This window comes from Gorilla gorilla, chromosome 22, assembly GCF_029281585.2.
Source record: "Gorilla gorilla gorilla isolate KB3781 chromosome 22, NHGRI_mGorGor1-v2.1_pri, whole genome shotgun sequence".
NCBI classification, from domain to species: Eukaryota; Metazoa; Chordata; class Mammalia; order Primates; family Hominidae; genus Gorilla; species Gorilla gorilla.
In genome coordinates this window covers 40,458,750-40,473,544 of record NC_073246.2, presented here as the reverse complement: position 1 = coordinate 40,473,544, position 14,795 = coordinate 40,458,750, and the positions used below count along the sequence as shown (strand labels likewise).

The 14,795-nt window shown below is 44.0% G+C and overlaps 1 protein-coding gene across 3 annotated transcripts in view; it reads left to right on the top strand.

Annotated features, from left to right (window-relative positions):
* ERG (ETS transcription factor ERG) overlaps positions 1 to 14,795 on the top strand; it is a 277,876-nt gene that overhangs the window by 81,970 nt on the left and 181,111 nt on the right. For all 3 annotated transcript variants that reach the window (XM_004062800.5, XM_055373832.1, XM_004062799.4), the window contains exon 3: positions 3,576 to 3,661. In XM_004062800.5, coding sequence (XP_004062848.1) covers positions 3,623 to 3,661 — 39 coding nt within the window. In that variant the 5' untranslated portion in view covers positions 3,576 to 3,622. The remainder of the gene's footprint in view (positions 1 to 3,575; positions 3,662 to 14,795) is intronic.

Here is a 14,795-nt window from a genome sequence, read left to right as displayed (position 1 = left end):
TTTATACTTGATGCATCCTGAGTACTCCAAACTTCCCCATAAGAAACAAGAGACTCAAACACTTGCTCATTTAGTTTATGTCTTGGTTGGTTACAGACCGAGTGGCTGCTGTAACTTCTATGATGTTGCTGCGGTCTTGGATATCCAAGGATGTTGACTTGATTTTTGGAATCCAGGGGAGGCTGGCAGGGCATCATGTGAAGTGAGAATTCAGTTGCTCCTGGGAAGGGCTCTGGGAATCCCATGGAGGCTTCTGGTGGAGGTTTCTTGGTTATCCTTCAGTTTCCAAACCCGTTTTGAGGGCAGGATTAGGGTTTGAGATCATGTCTTGTAGGTGAGTGGAAATATTATGTCTCTGTGTTGGGATGAAGTGGCTTCCTTTGAAACGCCCTGTTTGAGTCTCCTTTTATCACTGGCTAGAAAAATTTTAACGAAGATCTCGGTAATCTGATTGTACATTGCAAAGTGTATGTCAGTAATCTATTGTCACAAAAATACTGTGTAACAAATTCTCCAAATTTCAGTGGCTTCAAGCAGTAAGCACTTATTCAGCCATGAGCCTGTGGGTTGGCCATTCTGGTTGGACTTGGCTAGCGGCTGGTCTGGTTGCCTCCCTCCCATGTCTGGGGTTTTGGTTGTCTATGGGATGATCAAACGTAGTCTTGGTGGGGTGATTGGGGTGGGTGACTCTGCCTCAGGTACCTCTCATCCTCCCGCATGCATCTGGCCATGTTCCCATGCTGGTGGAAAGTTACAGAAAAGCAAAGGGGAACACGTCCTGCCTCCTGAGGCTTCAGCTAGGATCTGACATACTTGTCTTTCTGCTACCGCCAGATCATATAGGCAGCCCAAAAATAAGGGTTGGGAAGTAATTCTACCTCTTTAATGGGAAGAATCACAAAGTTATGTGGCAAAAAGCATGGATACAGGAGGAATTGAGTGTTGGAACCATCTTTGTACTTATCCATAGTGACAGTGAAACAAGCTATTTACCCTCTATCTTCTCCGTGCCTCTAGAGCACTTACAGGGTGTTTCAATGACCTTTGTGTATAATAAATTACCCCAAATCCTAGCAGCTTAGTACAACAACCCATTTATTATTGGTCATGATTCTGTGGGCTGACTGGACTCAGCTGGAAGCTGCCTCCCTGATGTCGGCAGGGGCCGTGGGCATCTGAGAGTCAGTTCTCTGGACTGTCCAGGACAGCTCCCTCCCGGGCCTGGCATTGGTGTTGGCTGCCCCACTGGGCACTCGGTCCTTTGCCATGTGCTGTGCTGCTGAGGGTATGGGGACTTGGTTTCAGGAGGCAGGAAGGGGAAGCTCCCACTTCTATAAAGGCCTGAGCCTGGGACTCCTGAAACCTTCCCTCTGCTGTGTTCTCCAGGTCAGAGGCAGCCACAGGTCAGCCTGGGTTTGAGGGAAGGGGGACGAGCTTCAGCCCCTGGTGTGAGCGGCAGCATGTGTGTGCAGGCAGGGAGGAACTGTGCAGAGTGAACTAGTCCAAAGAGAATGTCCAGACATACGGAAATAGCCATGTGCTCCCCAGAGCAGGGTTGTGCAGTGGGAGGCCCTCCCTTTGTGAGGATGGCTTGCAGACACTCCCCTTCCGGGCCAAATGACCCCAGGAGCAGAGTGGTGTTTTCCTGTGGCACCTGCTGCTCTTAGGATAAGGGGAGTTGAGGATTCCTATGCTCCCAGAAACCTTCAGCCAGGCCCCATACTCTCCCAGCCTCTTCTCCCACGAGAGCACCAGGAGCCTGGTCACCTTCATCTGCTTCCCGGTTCAATTTCAGGACTGCACTTCACTCCCTCTGTACTTTCAGTAACTCTCATCCCCCAGAGGGACTTACTTTAGGCCTGGGGGTGGGGGTGGGGGGAAGTACATATTTTCCAAGACCTAGAAATTTGGTTATAGAAAAAAAATGTCTAAGGTTCCCAGCATGTCATCTTCTTGGCGAGCCAAGCTCTGCCAATCTTGGGAGGCCTCCAGGGAGACCGAAGACAGACGTGGAGCATGCAGATCTGGAGGTAGACGCTCTCCATGAGAGGCGATTGGGTTGGAATGGGTGTGCCTGTACCGTGAGAGGTCAGAAAGGACGGATGTGAATGTGGGGAGGACTCCCGTGAATGCTTTCACTTGTCACTACAGTAATGCGCTCAGTAGCAAATTTGAAAGACAGCCTTCGAAAATGTCTCTAGTTCTGTAATCATATTGTTTATTTTTATTTTGCATTTGTTACTGCAAAGAGCCATCGTAAAGGAGAAAACAAACAAAAAACTACAGGTGATAAAAAGCAAGTGATGGCTTCTAAAAATGTAAACTAAAAAAGGCATTTTTAGTGCCAAAAAACAACTGATAGCTTGGCTGAGATCTGCAGAGCACCAGAGACTGGCTGGGGACCAGTTACTGGAGGCTGGGGCCTGGAAGGAGGGGCCCCATGACGGGAGAGGTCCCCCTAGAATCCAGCCGCAGTCAGAACCATAACCAAACGCCCAGGGAGGTTGGGCGGCAGGTGTTGGTGGTGGGAAGGTGAGGGGAAGAGATACCCCTCTCCTCTCACCCCTGCTCTCCAGATGGGGCCACATCAACCAACCCTGACAGGTAGCCAGGAGGCAAGGCACCCTGCTGAGCCCATCTGTAGAGGTCAGCCCTGGGGCCTGTGACAGCAAAGGGAGGTTGGAGACCGGCTTGGTGGAAGGGGAGGGGCACAGACAGTGGTCAGAACATGCTGCTTTATAATTCGAATAAAGGAATATATTGGATGAAGTATTTATTTCTGGAAAATTCCTGGATTATAGGCATCTTTAAATTTAATTTATTTAAGGCATGTTTTAAAATGTCCCTTCAAAATATGGGTTGATACCTGCTAATTAAGTCAAACCAAATTTTTTGGGGGCTCTGGAGTCAGATAAACTAATCTGATTTGAAGTTTGGTTCTGTCGCTTATTAACCAGGTGATCCTGGACAAATCAGTAACCTTTATGAGTCTTGATGTCCACAGCTGGACAATGGGAATGACAGCTCTCAGAGTCGTGGTTGGAATGAAATGAGAAAATGTGTGTGGAGCCCTTAGCGCTCAAGGAACTGGCACTGAAGTACTCAATGAATGGTAGCTGTGCTGTTTACTAAGAACTTAATAACGAAGCTGAAAAGGATGTGCAGATCGCATGAGTTTTGGTGGGATTTCAAAGTCCTGTTTTCTCAGTATGATAGAGAAGTATGCCCTGTTTTAGTCTCAAGTCTTCCTTTAATGGATCCCTCATTAGATGCTGCCCACGTGGAAGGATGTGTGGATGCTGCATGTGATGTGGGTTAGCTTGAGCTAGATTCTTCTGGCCTGTCGGACTAAGGTTCTCTTGGGCTCATTGTAAGTGATTTTCCCAATGGAAGGGAAGTGAGTTATCTAGTCACCTCATGGACCACACGTACCTAGAGGATGCCTTTAGGCAAAGATGTTTAATGCAAAGCTATGGTTCTTTTGCCACTGGTGAATTGTGTCCTGTCCTGCTAGAACATAAAACACAGAAATGCAGTTGTTTATTATTATGCATGTTGTTCCTTTTGTCTTCTAGCCATCAGGTTCTGAACAGCTGGTAGATGGGCTGGCTTACTGAAGGACATGATTCAGACTGTCCCGGACCCAGCAGCTCATATCAAGGTAAGTCCCGTCTTGGCTGGGAAGCCAGCTCTGCCTTCCTCTGTGCCTAGATTTTCATGGATAGCAGCCCACATATCAGTTAATTAGGGGTCAGTCAACACAGCCCAGGAGCTAAGAAAATGGTTTTTACTTTTTTAAATGGTTGAAAAATCAAAAGAAGCATATTTTGTAACACATATAAATTGCATGAAATTTACATTTCAGTGTCCATAAAGAAAGCTTTATTGGAACACAGCCCCATGCATTCATTTCTATATCATCTGTGGCTGCCTTCACTCCATAATGGCACAGTTGAGTAGGTTCGACAAAGACCATATGGCCTGCCAGCTGAAAATATTTACTGTCTGGACCTTTTCAGAAAAAATTTTGCTGAGTTAATATATGAAATCACATCCAAATTCTTCTAACTCCTGTTATAATTCCATCTCCTTTATACTTGCCTGGGGTTAGCGGGGAGGAGACAAGTGGGTGAATGATTGGATTTCCGATGTTGGAACATTGTTTTATCTGGGCTCGCTGACACTCAGCGCTCCATCACCTCACACCTGCCCTGGCTGCTTTCTGACCTGCACTTCGTGAGGCTCTGGAGGTGAGAGGGTGAGGAAGTGAGGCTTGTGCCAAGGGAGGTCCCTGAGAGGACTCTGGCCATTTATTTTGACACTACACATACATGTGGGTAATAGCTACAGGGAGGAAATGAGATGGTAGTTTTCATATATTTGACAAAAATAAAGACTGCAGAAAAAATTGGGGCTTAAGCTACCTTATCCAAACAGGCTGTCTACACCTGTGCTGGTTAGTTCAACTATATCTATGCTGGCCAAAGTAATTGACTGCATGGCCAGTTCTTCACTTTCCCCATACTAATTCATTTTCCCTAAGTGGTGTGGTTGGTTTTACTAATGTATATTCCTTGCCTAAAACATTAATTGAAAATGGGAAGGGCTTATAATTGAAAGGACAGTTTGTGATATTGAAAAATGTACCTTTTTGAATAAAATATAAAAAGCCTTTCAAAATCCCACACATACAATTACACATGGATGTACACACATTTTAAAACAATACATTTGGTGAGGCATTCTGGACCATGTGCAGCTCACATGCACACACATTTACTTTCTTTGAAAATGGAATTGGAAGTAATAAGAGTTTCAATGCATTCCTTGAGCTTTGTGGGTGCTCCTTCACTTTCAGAGATTGCGGTAACTCTAGGGATGTCGAGGATTCTAAATTTTGCCCAAGGCCATAGAGGAGCAGATGCTTATGGGGACACTATAATTTGATTTCTGTGTGATGTTTTGTTGGGCTATGATGGTTGTGTTTATCAAAAAAAGTGCAAGTAGGAAATCTCTTGTGGATGTGATAAGGTTTCTTCGGAAGTGCTGGGAACATATTTGATCAGTGTGTCTGTGCTACACACGTAAAGTGGGAGAAAGACTTTCTTTAATTTTTAGTGTCTGCTGACCACGAAGCTGCAGGATGCAAAGAAAAGCTCGTAGGGAAGTTGAGACAATAAATATCTTCTATAGTTCAGAATGTGAGGGACGGCAACTGAAATTCATTTTATTAGCATTCCACACCACCCCTCCAGGCAACCAGAAGGAAATGATGAAGTCAGCAAGAAAGTATTACAGATTTTAAAAAGCTAATTCATAAAGGTGAAACAATCCCATACAAACCTGAAAACACCATCTTTGAAAATGCGTGTTGGTAGAAACGTTCTGTATTTGATTTCAGGAATGAACTATGTTTTCGGCTCTGATTTATCTTATTATCTGAAGGGGTGACCTTCCCCTCCACAACTGTGGGTATTTCTAGTCAGGTGGGACGAGAGACTGAGAAAAGAAATAAGACACAGAGACAAAGTATAGAGAAACAACAGTGGACTCAGGGGCCCGGCGCTCAGCATACCAAGGACCTGCACCGGCACTGGCCTCTGAGTTCCCTCAGTTTTTATTGATTATTATTTTCATTATTTTAGCAAAAAGGAATGTAGTAGGAGAGCAGGGTGATAATAAGGAGAAGGTCAGCAAAAAACATGTGAGCAAAAGAATCTGTGTCATAATTAAGTTCAAGGGAAGGTACTATGCCTGGATGTGCACATAGGCCAGATGTATGTTTCTCTCCACCCAAACATCTCAGCGGAGTAAAGAATAACAAGGCAGCATTGCTGTAAACATGTCTCACCTCCCACCATAGGGCGGTTTTTCTCTCATCTCAGAATTGAACAAATGTAAAATCGGGTTTTATACTGAGACATTCAGTTCCCAGGGGCAGGCAGGAGACAGTGGCCTTCCTCTATCTCAACTGCAAGAGGCTTTCCTCTTTTACTAATCCACCTCAGCACAGACCCTTTACGGGTGTCGGGCTGGGGGACAGTCAGGTCTTTCTCATCCCACGAGGCCATATTTCAGACTATCACATGGGGAGAAACCTTGGACAATACCCCGCTTTCAAGGGCAGAGGTCCCTGCGGCTTTCCGCAGTGCATTGTGCCCCTGGTTTATTGAGACTAGAGAATGGCGATGACTTTCACCAAGTATACTGCTTGTAAACATGTTGTTAACAAGGCACGTCCTGCACAGCCCTAGATCCCTTACGCATTGATTTTATACAACACATGTTTTTGTGAGCTCCAGGTTGGGTCAAAGTGGCTGGGGCAAAGTGGTTGGGGCAAAGCTACAAATTAACAACATCTCAGCAAAGCAATTGTTTAAAGTACAGGTCTTTTTCAAAATGGAGTCTCTTATGTCTTTCCTTTCTACATAGACACAGTAACAGTCAGATCTCTCTTTCTTTTCCCTACAATTATCATCATGTTGGTTGATCGTATTGGTTAATGTCAATATATAATATCATCATCATATTGGTTGATGTCAATATATGAAATATAATTTTGAGAAATCATAACTCTGAGAGTTTTTAAAAAATAAATTTCAACTCACATGGCTTCTGTGTGTTTGGAGAGATGAACTGGCAATAAGAAGTGTGGTTGCTAATAGCTGATGTTGGCTGCGAGGTAGAATTGTGTTAAAGATATTTATTTCCTTTATAAACCTATCAAAATCCCACCAATTAGAATTCGAATAATTATTTTTGTAATTCTTTTTTTTGCATATGAAATTGGGGTTCTTGACAACAAAGTTGGGAGGATAATTCATTAAAATGCCTGATATGGGAGTTTTTGAAGTAAAATTTCATGTGCGAGAAGTTTCTTCTGGCTTTGGGCTGAGGAATGCTGCTATGATTTCTGGGAAGGAAGTTCTTCTTTCTTTTTTTTTTTTTTTTGATGGAGTCTCGCTTTGTCGCCCAGGCTGGAGTGCAGTGGCGCGATCTTGGCTCGCTGCAACCTCTGCCTTCTGGGTTCACGCCATTCTCCTGCCTCAGCCTCCTGAGTAGCTGGGACTACAGGCACCTGCCACCATGCCTGGCTAATTTTTTTCATTTTTTTTTTTTTTAGTAGAGACAGGGTTTCACTGTGTTAGCCAGGATGGTCTCAATCTCCTGACCTCGTGATCCACCTGCCTTGGCCTCCCAAAGTGCTGGGATTACAGGCGTGAGCCACCGCACCTGGCCGGAAGGAAGTTCTTATAAATGGCACATGAATGGTTCCTCTTGATGTATTAACATATATAGTGGAAGATTTTGTTTTTGGTTCATTGCTACTAAAATGTTTTTGTTATCTGAGAAGGACTTGAGTTTTCCACAGAAGTGGCTTAACACTGCAGGTGTGATTCCCGTGAAGACTCTGTGTCATCACAGTCCTGTCCGTAGGCCGTCCTGGAGGAGAGGAACATTCCTTTCATCTTAGAGAAATTCACTCTGCAAAATTTATGATGACTCTTTTCTGCCAGAACAAATGGCTTTTACCCTTTTATATGTTTAAGGAGCTGGAAACAGCAAAAAAAGGAGGGGTGGTTGAAAACTATGGAATATAAAATATTCTTGATTTAAATAGTGCAAGAATTGTGGCAATTCATTTACAAACAAAATGAGCAGGCTGTTTATTTTAGCTGCTTCTCTGTCGGTGATAATAGTGACTGTCATTAAGCATAATTTGATTTCCCTTTCTTTGCAGGCCGTTCCAGATACCTTTTTTAAAAATTTTTATTTATTATTTATTTTTTTTATTTATTTTTTTTAGGACATAGTCTTGCTCTGTTGCCCAGGCTGGAGTGCAGTGGTATGATTATGGCTCACTGCAGCCTCTGCCTCCCAGGCTCAAGCGATCTTCCTGCCTCAACCTCCTGAGTAGCTGGGACTACAGGTGTGCACTGCTACCCCCAGCTAATTTTTAATTTTTTTGTAGAGACAAGGTCTCACTATCTTGCCCAGGCTGGTCTCAAACTCTGGGGCTCAAGCAATCCTCCCACCTCAGCCTCCCAAAATGCTGGGATTACAGGCATGACCAAGTACTTTTTTTATTACAGAAATTATACTAAGTACCATATCATGCACATCTACTCTTAGCATGTTAGGTGTGTATGAAGATACAACTCTCCGAAGGGGTGGCGCTGTCACAACCAAAGATGCACCCAGATGATTATCCTCAGCAGACAAAAAAAATAGCAAATCCATTTTCTTAGGATCCTATAAATATTTTTGTCATTAATTCTATTTCTGATAAAGCATTTTTAAATTCACGTGATTGCATTTCCTAAAAAGAGTTCTGTCTCCGTAATATTTTCATTTACTAACATTTGCTGAAGAGGACTAACTAATTGCCTTTGTTTTTCACCAGCTACTCATATAGAATAATACACATTTTGGAGCCGATGGAATGAGGACTGGACTGAGAGGGGAACCATCTGTATGTTAGTTCTGCTCCGTGGTCGCCAGCTGTGAATCCCAGAGATGCTAGTCATGAAAATTCTCTGAGCTTTGCATTCTTATCCAGTTTCATGTCGTGGATAAGAACACATTCTGGCTCAATTCAAATCCTGCTCTGATGTTTACTAACTTGGTGATTTTGTACAAGTTCCTTAGTTTCTTTGTGCCTTGGTCTCATTTTATATGAAACAGAAGCATCTGTTTTGCAGGGTTCGGGGGAGATTAAACGAGTTAGTGCATTTAGACCCCACTGAGTACTAAACAATTGTGAGCTCTCACTGTGATCTATAAAATGAGGGTAGCGTACCCAACTTAAAGATAAAACATCATCCTGTCTCTGATACCTATGGAGCAACATGAGCATGTTTTACAAAACACTGAGTGGAGTGAAAAATATAGAAAACAGAACGCGCTTTGTAGCACATGCTACTTACATACATAAAAAAGTTATATACTCCTCAAGCAACATCACAGGGTTTTCCAGGGTACATACATACCTAACACATATAGATCACGTTGGAGTGGGTGCTTGCCTATGTGGCACATGCTGGCTAGTTGCTTTGAGAAGTGGTTGGGGATAAGGGAAAAAATAATCATGTGCAAATGAAACAAGTTAATAACAGTAATGCTTTTATGTGGCACAGTGGGTCCTCCATGCTGGTAGGAGCATGAGTTTGTGCAAGCACTTTTGTATTGGCTTGGTGTTACCTAGTAAAGCTGAAGATGTGCCTAGCCTGTGATCCAGCAGTCTCACCCTGGATCTATATTCTCTTGTACCTGAGCACCAGGAGGTATGTATAAGCAAAAACAGAACAACCCAAGTGTCCATCTACAGAAAAGTGGATAAATAAACCTATTGTACTCCACCAATGGAGTACTATACAGCAGTGAAAAATAAACTCCACGTGTCTATCTGTAGCCATGTATCAATGTGGATGGTTCTCATATGTGAGTAGAAAAAAGTCACAGATTACATACAATATGATTCCACAAATAAAGATTAAAAAGAGGCAACATTAAAAAGGATATTATTCAGAGAAACGTAATATGTGTTGAAAAGAAAAATAAGGAAAAAAAACCACATAACTCAGCATTGGAATTACCTTGTCAGGGAGGGGAGAGTTTTAGGGGAAAGGCATAAGGGGCTTCTGAGGTCCTGGGGCTGACTGTTGTGGACTAGGGAGTACATGCAAAGGTGTTTGCTTCTTATTCTTTAAATTGCACAAATAGATTATATATCCTGTTTTGTGTGTACTATTTGCAACAAAAATACCAAAAGAAGAGAGAGGAAAAATTAGATGGTTCATAGTGAAGTCAGTCTTGAGAGGAAGGTACTTTCTAGTTGTAAAACTCGTTGTACTTTAGCAAATCATCACATTAGAGATCACTTGGTCTGATGCTGTTCTAGCTGCAAGGAAAGGTGGGAGCTACTGCTGGTCAAGTGACTTCCTTGAAGCTCAGGCTGTGCCTGTTCCAAAGCTGGGCACGGGCTGTTTCCAAGTTGAGTGTGTCCTCCTGCCTTGGCTTTGTGAGTTTTTCCACCACACCCTTTTGCGATGAGGAATGATTTGGAGACTCTTTCTGACTTGGGCTCGTTTATTCATTCAACAAACATTTAGCAAACCTTCCATGTACCCCACTGGGGGTGGGGGAGGAGGGAGAGAAGGGATCTAAAAGACACAGCATCTGCCACTCAGGGCATGGGTCACCTGTTCTCAAACACTTCGGGCACTGCGAAGCTGCTAAAGAGGGACAGGGGAGCTGCTGCTGGGGTCTGGGCAGGATCTCAGGGGGGCTGCCTGTAGTCTGCACCTTCACCTGCTCCACTGGCTCACCCATCACCCCTGTGTCCTGCTGACAGCATCTATGTTCAGCAGCCGCTGCTTCTGCCTGTAAACCTCCTGGCAGAGGATCTTCCTGGGATCACACCTTGCTGTCTCTTCCAGGTGAAGCAGGCAGGTGACCTTTGAGGGTGCTTGATGAGGCTGGGGGTTCATAGGTCCACTCACCTGTAGCAGGCGAGTACAGATGCCTGAAGTTGGACCCTCCATCGACACGTCCTCTGTCCTCCAGCTCATGAAGGGTGTCCAGGCTCAATTCAGCTAAGCTAATCACTAGATACTGCTCCGTAAGATTTTGTGTGAGGATCAGGCACCAACAATGGATGACAGGGGAAACAAAGTCACTGTTCAGGTTTCTAGTTGCTGTTCACATGTGGGGAAGGACTAAAAACCCAGCTTACCCAGGATTTGTTTGTAATTAGGATTTTCACCCCTTGGCTTCCTTTTCCCTTTAGCTTTTATAATTTTGCTCATTTTTATGAGTGTGCTGGGGCCAGATGATCTCAGTGTGAAGCTTGGCTCTACCTGTTACTAGCTGCCTCAGTTTCCTCAGCTGTAAAATGGGAATGAAATAGTGCATCTACCCCATAGAATCACGAGGAATAAATTAGCTAATGAGTTTAGAGCATTCAAAGCGGTGCCTGGCACTCAGTGAGACTTATTATCACATCACATTACATATTGTCAATATAATAATATGCACACCACGTTAATTACATAACATTAATATTTTTAAACAATATAGCATATTATTAATCTATAATGTTGTATACTAGCATACTGGTGCATATAGCAGTGGAAGGGGAGATACTGTTACATATAGCAGTGGAAGGGGAGATACTGTTACATATAGCAGTGGAAGGGGAGATACTGTTACATATGGCAGTGGAAGGGGAGATACTGTTACATATAGCAGTGGAAGGGGAGATACTGTTACATATAGCAGTGGAAGGAGAAAAGTAAGAAGGGGAAATCTTACGGAAAAAATTAAATTGACCCAGGGTCAGTACTTCCCAAGAAGTGAACTGAAGCACTTCTTTCCCACATTGTTCCACGGCTGCCGCTCTGGAAGTAATGCTAAATATTTCTGACCATAAAAGATGCTAAACTTAAGCTCTGTGTCTGTTTCATAGACGGAAGAGTCTAAAACAGTTTCAGAAGTAGCAGCGTTCTGTGCGAGGTCACTGTGAAGCCTGAGAGCACAGCAGATGAGCTGAGCTCTTTTCAATAACACGAAGCAGATGCAGAAAGTGCCCGAATCTGCCTTGCGAGGAAGGGATTAGGCGATGTCTCGGGGCTGGTGATGATTTATCCCATCGCTATGGCGAAGGGTGGATTTCACGATGGAGCCCCCACCTGGCTGACAAAAGACTCATTGAGTTGTAAGCATTTCTCACAGTTTGCAAATCTGATTTATACTAACTGTGCTTCACAGGAAGGTGAAAGTTTATCCTTTTGAGAATACACTCAAAAGAGACAGAGTTCCCCTGCCCCCAAAGTCTGTCTACTATGAAGCTGATGTAAGTCTTTGATATGCTGCCTATTTTTTCTCAATAAATCAGCTTTGATCAGTTTCCAGTCTGGTTAGCACATCCCGATGAGCCCTGTGACTTTGTGGCCATGTATAGCTGCTTTTTCGTTTTTTGTACTTTCATTTTTCTGCAGGATGATGGCACGATTAAAATTTCTACAATGAGTACTTTTATAATCAGAAAAATAATATTGCTTTAAAATATCAAGATATTTAATATGGCACAATAATAGAGACCCTGCCTACAGATTTCTTTATGTGCGTGGTCTCGAGCTGGACTGTACCTTCTGTTTCTCCTTCTCACTGGGTTCCTGCACCCCTCAGGGTCGCCATGCTGGGCACCCTCCAGGGCCAGATTCCAATGCGGTGCTCAGTTCCTGTAGCCTTTGGAGCGGTGTTCAGCATGTGTGCAGCAGGGTTTAGTGAAGTAGTGAAGTGTTCCCCAGACATGCTGCACAATCCCCCCCTAGTCTGGCGATTCCTCGTTAAGATTCAGTGAGGCTGACATTCAGTGGGGGCACCAACTTAATCAGGAAGTGTAAGAGGGGTTTGGAGGAGATTCATAATCACTTCCCAGGAGAATGGGTGGAAGTTGCGCATGGTTAGCCTAGACCCCCTCTGGGGCAGTTTCCCTGAGGAGTTGGTTAAAATGCAGATTCCTGGTATCTAATCTAAAGCTTCTTCTCCAGTAAGTTTGCGTTGGAGCCCAGGATGCCGCAGTTCAAGCACCTGAAGTGCTTCTGCGTATCTTGCTCAGATAATTGATAGTTATCAACAATTAACCTAGCCTTAGATAATCGATAAATATTTATAAAAGGAACCATGTTATTTGTTTGTTTGTTTCTTCATTGAAGGCTGCTGTCTTTTGCGTGGCTGCTGTGAATATCCTAGTCACACCTCTAAGGGTTTAGAGAGCATTATTTGGCCTTGGGTTTCAAAACATCAGCAAGTCTCTTCGGCTCCACTATTTGGTGTCATAGAGCCCAGAAGAGAAGTGACACTTGTTGCTTCTTCCACCTTGTAGGAAATTAACTTAGGAATCAGAGTCAATAATTTTTCTTAGGGTTAGCCCCCAGTAGTTGAGTGTTTTAGAGACATCAGCAAGGTTGACATCACTGTCTCCGACTTAGCCCTGTCTGTGCAATTGGGGGTTGAGGATCATTATCCTCGTTGTAGGACTCAGTGTGGGGCCACTGTTGTGGGGGAAGCAGGAATTGGAGGGTACAGTGGTTCAGGACACTAAATTAGCATTTTCCCATGGGGACACCCAACTCTTTCTTACTAATGAATAGGAAGAAGTCCTACTTATTATGGGTTTTTGCTGGTTTAGTCTTCACCTTCTTTTCCTTGTGTCTTCTTTACCTTCTGATCGCAAAATCCCATGGTGTATTGGTATGAAAGAGTGATCATTGATACCAGATCACCCAATTCTGCCCATCTATACTTCTCCAGGAAGTATCTGAGAGCACTATTTTATCACATTCTATTGTGGTTTTTAATCTTTGCTGATTTGATGGGTGACAATGGAGTTTTATAGATGTTAGCATTTGGAAACTTGTGAGCTTGATCATCTCTTCATACTCTTCACACACTTATCAACAAGTTACGTTATCTCATTTGTGATATTTTTGGATCCAATTTCAATCTAATCATTCAGAATTGCTGGGCTACAGCATGAACTGAACAGATGATGTCCCCGCCTGCATGAAGCTTCCATTCCCGTGGCTGAGATAGAATGTGCTCAAGGGAATAGTTAAAAATCCGGTGGTGCTGGTTGGTATTCTCCAGAACAAAGCAGGAGAAGCAAGAGACTGAGGAAGGGAGAGGTAGAATTTTACACGAAAGGTTAGGGAAGGTCATAGGGAGGAGGTGACATTCAAGCTGAGACCCGAAGGGAGTGGGAGCATGAGCCGTATGATCACACGGGGAAGAGTATTGCAGAGAGAGGGAACAGCATGTGCAAAGGCCCTTTGGCAGGAGCTCTCCTGACACTTTCAAGTAACGGCAAGGAGACTGGGGGCTGGTGTGGAGTGAGGTTGAAGGTGCAGGATGTGAGTCGGAGGCATGCTGGTGAGGCTGTGTTGTAGACTTCCGTTAAGCAAGGATAAGGGCATTTCCATTTTATTTGGCACACTGCGGGAGGAGAACCATTGGAAGGTTCATAGCAGATGTGATCTGATTGATTTTTTTTTAAAGCTTTCTTGAAGTATAATTTACATTGGTTGAAGTTTTAAAAGAACCATGTTGGCTGTTGTGTGGGGAACAGACTAGAGGGGGACCAAGAGTTGAAACAGGGAAGACCAATTAGGAGGCCATTGCCAGGCACCAGGCAGTGAAAGGGGAGGTAGTGAGAAATGATCAGATTGGGGATCTACTTTGAAGGTGGAAAAGACAGCATTTGCTGATGGATTAGATATGCAGTGCAGGAGAGTCAAGGATGACTTCAAAGATTTTGTTTGTAACTGGGTATATGATGGTGCCACCTACTCTAAAAGGGACATCTGCAAGAGGGGACAGTTGCAATGAGCAGGAAATCAAAAGTGGGGTTTGGCTGTGTTGAGTTGGAGATGCCTGTTGGATATCCAAATTGTGATGTTGAGAGGTTGATATGAGTCTAGAGGTCATGTGAGAGATATATTTGTGATTCCTAAGCCTAAGGCTATCTGAGGCTGGGTGACTAGGTGAGATCACCTAGGGACCAAGATGCAGAAGAGCCTTAGGGTTGAGCTTTGGGCCCCTCCAATGCCTACAGGTTGGAAAGAGGAGGGGGAACTACAGAGGAGCTGAGAAGAGAAGCCAGTGGAGGTAGGAGAAGGGCTAAGAAACTGCTGTCTTGGTGAGATGAGGACTGAGGATTAGCCACAGGCTTTGGCCACCTGGATATCATTGTGACCTTCATATAAGTGATTTGCATGGAGTGGACAAAAGCC